This window comes from Engystomops pustulosus, chromosome 8, assembly GCF_040894005.1.
Source record: "Engystomops pustulosus chromosome 8, aEngPut4.maternal, whole genome shotgun sequence".
NCBI classification, from domain to species: domain Eukaryota; kingdom Metazoa; phylum Chordata; class Amphibia; order Anura; family Leptodactylidae; genus Engystomops; species Engystomops pustulosus.
Genome location: NC_092418.1, coordinates 89,647,232 through 89,654,992, shown reverse-complemented (window position 1 = coordinate 89,654,992; position 7,761 = coordinate 89,647,232). Strand labels below are relative to the sequence as shown.

At 42.3% G+C, this 7,761-nt stretch overlaps 1 protein-coding gene across 2 annotated transcripts in view; it reads right to left on the bottom strand.

The window, feature by feature from the left end:
* Positions 1-1,268: 1,268 nt before the first annotated feature.
* Positions 1,269-7,761, bottom strand: part of WIPF1 (WAS/WASL interacting protein family member 1) — a 46,761-nt gene continuing 40,268 nt past the window's right edge. For both annotated transcript variants that reach the window (XM_072121678.1, XM_072121679.1), the window contains exons 4-8: positions 6,816-6,974; positions 5,466-6,245; positions 5,103-5,315; positions 3,951-4,064; positions 1,269-2,339 (exon numbers count right to left, since the gene is read on the bottom strand). In XM_072121678.1, the coding sequence (XP_071977779.1) occupies positions 2,284-2,339; positions 3,951-4,064; positions 5,103-5,315; positions 5,466-6,245; positions 6,816-6,974 (1,322 nt within the window). In that variant the 3' untranslated portion in view covers positions 1,269-2,283. The remainder of the gene's footprint in view (positions 2,340-3,950; positions 4,065-5,102; positions 5,316-5,465; positions 6,246-6,815; positions 6,975-7,761) is intronic.

Here is a 7,761-nt window from a genome sequence, read left to right as displayed (position 1 = left end):
AAAATATCTTTCTTATTTCTGTACATTATGCCATTTCCAATACATATTCCCAGTTTTATCCCTATGCTAATGAGGCAGTTGTTGCACCCAGGATGAGTCCTCAGTACCCAGACACTGCTATTACAGCCTAAAGTATGTCATCCTAGGCTTCTCACAATCAAGTTATTTGATGGAGAGGTTTGTGGTCCAGGCAGGAATAGCAGTAGTCTGAGTTCTAAGGACACATCCTGGGTGCTCATTAGCATACAGATTAAAATGGGAATTTCTCAGAAATCACATTATGGACAGAAATGATTAAGATATTTTTAAATCACAGTGTATTTCACTAGAATATGATGCCTAGAAAACTAGCAGGTTCTATACTACAGCTGTCACAGCAGGAGCGGAGGGAATGAGGACATCAGAGAGCATTTTAGGGTAAAGGACCAAATTAGCTTAGGGAAACATGGATCTGCTGACAGGTTACCTTTTATATTCAGCACCTTTGAAGATTGGTGTGAAGAGATGGCCTGTGACATGAAATTTCCCCTATCAAGGTTCCCTCCAAGTGTGGCTCATACATGCTCAAACGTATTCGATTTCTAACACCTCCCACCAAGATGGCTCTGATATTTACAGTTAGCTGAGGGTTGAATTGCATTTTGCTTGATTCCTAAAACGTACATGAGATATAAATTGGGCCTTAAAGGAGTTGTTGGTATACTACCCCTATCCTCTGCTGGGACCCCTACAGATCATGAGAACGAAGCCCCCAACTCTGTGGAGTAAAAGGGTCCTGTTATCACTAATGGGTGGAGAGGCAGGTGGAGTATGGGTCCTGCCCTTTGGTTCTTGAGTATGAGTGTCAGAAATTGACAACCACAGCACTCCACTATCTCCGGCACTCACACTCATTGGGGGAGATCTATCATCAAGTTTCTGAGGTAAAACCGTTCTAGTTGACCATGGAAACCAATCAGATCTCAGCTTTCATTTTATAAACAGCTTTGGGGAAAAGAAAGATGAGTTCTGATTGGTTGACATGGGCAACTTGAACAGTTCTGCTCTAAGAGGCTTAGAAATATGATATATTTATTTGGTGTTACTCACTAATCTGAATGCGCTGTACAAGCTTGGTACTATGTTAGTAAATGTCCATGTTACTTATTACTATGATATCCAGTTCTAGTGCTATGGTATTGACTGGGTTTTGCAGAAGGTTGTACCAAAATGATTTCACATTTGCTTCAAGAGAGGAGTGCACAGAAGGAAGATATAGCTCCCTCTACTGGAGAGAGATTGTGACCTTTTTTTTTTTTTAAATAGTCACATTTGATTGTCTTGCACAGTAACCCAAGTAACTTTACTAGTATATTTTCAGAAATGGAATAAGTGATGTCAAAAGCACAATTACCAAATTCTCTAATTTTAGTGGAGAGCACATCTGACAGCTAACCTATTAGGGATACTGTACTGTCTCAGTAATGCACATACCCAGACTATGCTTCTAAATGCCTAATCTGATTATATTCTATAAATTGATTAAAATGTCTTCAGGAAGAATGCACATAGTGCAAAATGTAGATCACCACCGTATGAAAGACCACTGACTTCTAGGAATGTAATTAGATAAGAATGGAGGTGCATTCATACTGCATTTGGAGTGCAGGTCAAGTGGACATCACAACTTATACCTCCCTATGTGAAAGATTCATCTTCTGTGGGGAATACAGTTTTTGTACTGGATGCCTGTTTATTGCATAGTTAGGTTGACTTAAAGCCATACATCTCAACAGAAGACACATGTTTGGCCTTGCAGCAATGAACTGAGGGCCTATGTACACATTTGCCATATATGATAGGAGCTTTCCCAGCACATATAACAAACATACACTGCTAATATAGTGGGAAAGCCCTATAATATAGGAGCTCATATAAAGTCACGTACTGTTAACCATCACAATGAAAATGAACTTGATTAAACACGTAAAAAAAATATATATGTATAAAACGAACTATACTAGGGATTTCCCTGAAGTTTATCAGTCTTAGTAAAACCCATACCAATTTATCTTTCCATCCTAATCATGGTAAATGAGTTTTTTTGCTCAGGATAACGGCATGGTCAATGTGGAAGATGATGACTCGCTTCCCCTTATAGCACAATGCACCTCAATGGTGTAACGTCCAAACACAGTCATCCACATGGTCCCATGTGGTCTCTTCTTAGACATAATTCCAACAATTAAGTCAAAAGCTTCTTCTCTGAACTGTACAGGCATCTGTGGCAACCAAAGTTCTAGTTCACCTGGGAATTGGAGGCAAAGGAGGAGCACCTCGCTCTTTTCTGGTAGAGCCACCTAGGGCATAAAAATAACACACAGGTATAAATAGGGATACAAGTACAATAACAAGCTGCACTCCGGTGTTAGGAATGTAGGTGCCCTCTTGCCCTGTAGTTGTATGTTATGTATATTAACAAAGGAGATGACCTGTATTTCCACATTTGATTACCATAGTTCCAACATAATAAAGACGACACATTTGGGTACTAATGCTATGTAGGAACTAGAGCTGAGCGGACCCGATGGTCGGGCTTGGGGTTTGGCCACCTGATTTGGACATCGCCAGTCCGTAAATATATCTGGGTCAGGCGGATGAACTTGAACCCGACCATGGGATCTGCTCGTCTCTAGTAGGGGGCAACAAAAGAACATAAAGGGGCAACAAAAGAGCATTATAATAGAGTCTACTATGTATACTAGGTGCATGGCTTATCTAGTTCTATCTATCTGTGCATGTTGTGGAATGGTGGCAGAATTCTGTAAGCGTCAGAAACGAGCCAAAATCATCTGGTTTCATACATGTTTTAACATGCACCAAAATGACACCAAATGATCTTTCCTGCATTGTATGTATAGAATTTTGTGAAATCCTTTATAATAACTGACACTATATTATGCTATAGATTTTCTGCATGGAAAATCAGCAGTGTGCACTCAGCCTTAAAGGGGTTGTCCCGATTTAAAAACTTATCTCCAGTCCAAAGGCCCCCTTCCGGTCATGAGAATGGGACCCCACAAGATTTAAAGAATAGAGGTAGAGAATTTAGAGAATAGAATTGAAGTATATTTTGGGGAGATTTGACAGCATAATCTAAGCAGTAGATGCCACAATACAGACATACAGTAGCATCTGTCGTTTAGGGTTTCCTTTGTAAAAACTGCAGCACACCTGTCCGTTCCACGTGGTGACTTTCCACGTTGTGGTTTCAGTATAACATCAGTCAGCTGATCACTCACTAGGCCCGTATTCTTAGATTGGACCTGCTCCAGAAAGCATAGTCTGCTGTATGTTCTGATCCTGATAAATGTCAGGCAGTGCAGGTCTGTAGATCTGCAGGAATTTGGATTTTTACAGCTTCATAAATCATTAAAATGCTGTAAGTTCAATTCACAGGAAAATACTGAGACACAAGTGCTACATTGCAAGGCAGTGTGAATATTTATGCATTTTTAACACAATATTCAAATTTACAGAGACCGAGTACCCCTAAATCCAGTGATGTAGAAGGGGAAAATGTAAACATCATTCCATTGTACAACTTCTTTCTAATTACATTATCGTATTAGTTACAATAATTATTATCATCAGGGCCGGCACCAGCACTGGGCATTCTCGGGCCCAGAGCTGCTGGGGGGCCCACATAAGGCTTTACATAAGGATTCCATGGGGGTGAGGGGGCTTTATATAACATACACATGAGGGGGGCTGTTTGGGATGATAAACCAGGGAATATTTTAGGGAACATCAGACTGTTTTAGTTTCTGAATGTTTAATGCCACAATGAGAGTTTACTGCAAAGGGGCCCACTGAGGCTCTGTCACCCAGGGGCCTACTGAAACCTGGAGCCGACCCTGGTTATTACTCTACTTTTTACTTTACATTGACAGAGAACACTTTATACTCACTTCGACTTTCATTTCTCATAAGTTTGCTGGGATAGGTTTTATGTGATGGTACAAAAGGGTCTGGTGGTGGCAGATCCGAAAATGGATGAAATGAAAATCTTCTCTCCCATTCATCTTGGAAAAAGAAGAAAAGAAAAGTTATTTTTGCAGTCACCATGAGTGTAAAGACTGTAGACAAAAGGGATTCATGCCAAATGGAAAATGATGTTTATCCAACCTTTACATTATGTATATAGAATCTCATTAATAAGCCTGTTTCTTGCTTTCTCTGCTTTCACCTTGGGGCTAAGCCAGTTCTGCACTGATCTGTCATTATGGACCGACTGGCTTCAAGTACTTTCATATGACAGATGGTCTCCGGTAACTTTTGGGTACATTTGTGTACACTAGTAATAACAGCAGTTATGACTATTTCTATTTAGCATTTATCACCAGTTTGCTTCTCTACAGGTTCCATATGAAACAGCCTGTTGTTAGTTTAGCTGCTATTATGTTTTGTAAAACCGACACACACGGGGACACCCTGCCTCTTATCTTCATCTCCTGGTGTTCATTATATTGCTGTACTGAGCTTTGCATGCGCGCAGAAAATTAGGTAGAACACTTACTAAAAGCTGCAGACACTTCTGGAAACCATAGATTTTTGTGGGCAATAGTCAGATGCGGATTAAGACTGCCATGAGACCTGGGCTGTATAAATATTATAACCCCTACAAGTCTGTAATTCCCATGTTACATACTAGAATCAGCTTCTTTGGGAAGGGAGGATGCGTCACTTCTGGCTGCTTTTAGTCTGCGGTTTTAGGACTTTTAGAGGACCTTCAAAAGTCCCAAAATGGCGATTGTGTACATGTCTATAAACAGATATACATGAATCTCATGGGTGAAGGTTTGGGTGGTCCCCTGGAAGGCTTGGGCACCGAGATACTGCCCAGATTGCCTATATTATAATCCACTACTGGAAGCAGTTGTAACTTGATCTTTCAAGAGAATTTATAATTTGTCTTCATCAATCTTCCATCCATAAGCTAACTTCAGCCTGTACTGTCCTCAGAAGATGTATCATGACCAGCTAATCAAATGTATAAAATATGCCACCAATTTTTGACTGTCTTCTGGTATTAGAGTATTTAAGGTTCACATTTTTCTTACCTTCACTAGAGGAGTCTTGGAAACCATTTCTCATTGATGAATGTGGTGGAGGAGGAGGCAGAGGTCCTAAGCCTGGCCTTTCCGGAGGTGGTGGAGGCCTGGCAACACCTCTAGGGGGTTCAATTCCTGGTCTGGAAGGAGGTGGAAGGCCTATTGACCCTCGATGACCATATCCATTTCTGTTGGCGGGAGGAGGTGGAGGAGGAACTTGCCCTAATTAGAAGCAAATATATGGAGTGAGCTGCGAAATGCCTACATACCATCCTTTTTTATGCAGTAATGTGTCATTGTGTTAACATATAAGTAGCTACAAATCTATTGGATTATTCAATAGATGTGTATATAAATATTCTCAAATCCTACCTGATCTTCCGGATGGCTCTCTTGTTGGTGGTGGTGGCCTGTCCATTGAAGGCGGAGGTGGTGGTGGGCCAGACCGTGCAGGAGGTGGGATGGGTGGTGATGCAGAAGACAAGGATGCCAAAGATGAATTTCTTTGAGGAAGTCTTGGCATGTCATCAAAGTTAGAAGGGGTAGGTGGTAAAGGAGGAGGAGGCCCTGGCCTTCCGGGTGGAAGAGGCGGTCCCTGGGAAGATGGAGTCGGTCTAGGTGTGTTGGGGACAAGTGGCTTATTGTTTTGAGGTGGTGGAGGTGGGGGTAAATCTCTGGAAAGAGGTGGCCGGTTTCCTGTAGGAGGAGGCGGTGGTCTGTCATCCATGGTCCTACTTGGTGTTTGTGGAAGAAACGGTCTATTCATGGATGGAAGTGGTGGAGGTATTGATGGAGATTGTCTACTGTTTCCTCCAAATCCATGCGCCTTATTAGATGATGGAGAAGGAACCATAGGCGGTGAGTTAATTTGCCTATTTGGAGCTGGCACTGGTGGGGGTCCTCTGTTGTGAAGGTTTGAACTGATCGGCCTGGGTGTATTCGGTACCGCAGGTGGAGCATTTTCTGACCTAGAATGAAAATCATTCCTTGGAGGTGGAGGCATACGATTTCTTTGAGGCTCAGGAGCAGGACTCCTTATTCCTAATGACGGAGGCGGAGGTCCTCTTTGAGAGCTGCTTGGTGGAGTAAATGGCCTAGGAGATGTCATTCTGCCACCTGGTGGAAAAATCGGAGCTCTACTCCCCGGTGATTCTGAAACAACAGCGTTCAGGGACTTAATATTCATAACAGATTAAAAAATAAATTAAAATAAAACTAAAATATCATTAATAAGTATTAATTATTTACTAAATGAAAGCCACCCATTTGACTATAGGCATCAGGTTCAAAGTGAAGGGTGCTTGATATGTTGACTATATATGCCTACTCTGTAGTCATCCTTAATTTGCTGGGTGAAGGTTTGCTTTGATGACATAAAAAATAAAAATATAAACTATAGATAATCTTTAATTTTAATAGAAATATATATAAAATTAGAAATGTGCAGAATATAAAATAGGGTTGTCCAACAAAACCTGAAAGCAAATAATGTAGTTTCTGCTGGTCACCTTCCTGCAGTGATGATGTGATGTGCAGTGTATGCAGCCAAAAATTCGGAGATGGTAACGTGGCTCACCCATGATATGACAATATGGTGTTCTGCAGTCATTACTGTCACATGAATATTGCATCAACACTGCAGGACAACGTCAGGAATCACAGGAAACAGGAGTTGCGGTGGAACAACAGTGACATATAAAATAATTCCATGTTATGTCTTACCACTTTCCCGGCTTCCTGATGGGCGTAGTTTTGGCATCCCACCTTGAAACAAGCCGCCTAATGCAGGAGGTCCTCCAAACCCTCCACCTCCACCACCTCCTCCTCCTCCTCCACCTCCTCCCATACCTCCACTACCACCTCCAGGAGATGTTTTTGGTTCTATTGGAAAGAATAAAAAAGTCAAATATATGACATTATGTTTAATATAAAGATTTACACAGCAGCAATTATCTATTTATCTAATTATCTATGAGAACTGTCAATCTGTGGAATAGCCTGCCTCAGGCGCTGGTCACAGCAGGGACAGCAGAGAGCTTCAGGAAGGGTCTAGATACCTTTTTACACCTAAATAACATTGATGGTTATGCTATATAGAATTGTTTCCCCTAAATCCCTTTCTCATCCAATCCCTTCTCTTCCTTGGTGGAACTTGTGTCTTTTTTCAACCGTATAAACCAGGGGTCAGGAACCTTTTTGGCTGAGAGAGCCATGAACGCCACATATTTAAAAATTTTGTTCCATAAGAGCCGTACCATATGCACATGCCCCCCAGTAGATAGGTAGTCCCAGTGTCACGGGTGCACGTGCAATCTAGGTCTCGGATCCCAGGTACACCCAGGCCCTCTCCGTGGCAGTGCCCCTTTCTGAGCTCACTCAACCCACCACTTTCTGGCTCCTGTCCAGGCTGGCCAGCGCGTGCCGCACTTGCGGATTTAGAGGGTCTGTGCGCCGCTGATTGGCATTGCCCACTTCCCGGGTTCCTATAAAGACTGGCGGCTATCAGATAGGTAGCCACAGCACACGCCCCCAGTATATAGGTAGCCCCCCAGCACATAGTCCCAGTAGATAGGTAGACCCAGCACATACTCCCAGTAGATAGGTAGCTACGGCACATGCCCCCAAGTAGATAGGTAGCCACAGCACATGCCCCCAAGTAGATAGGTAG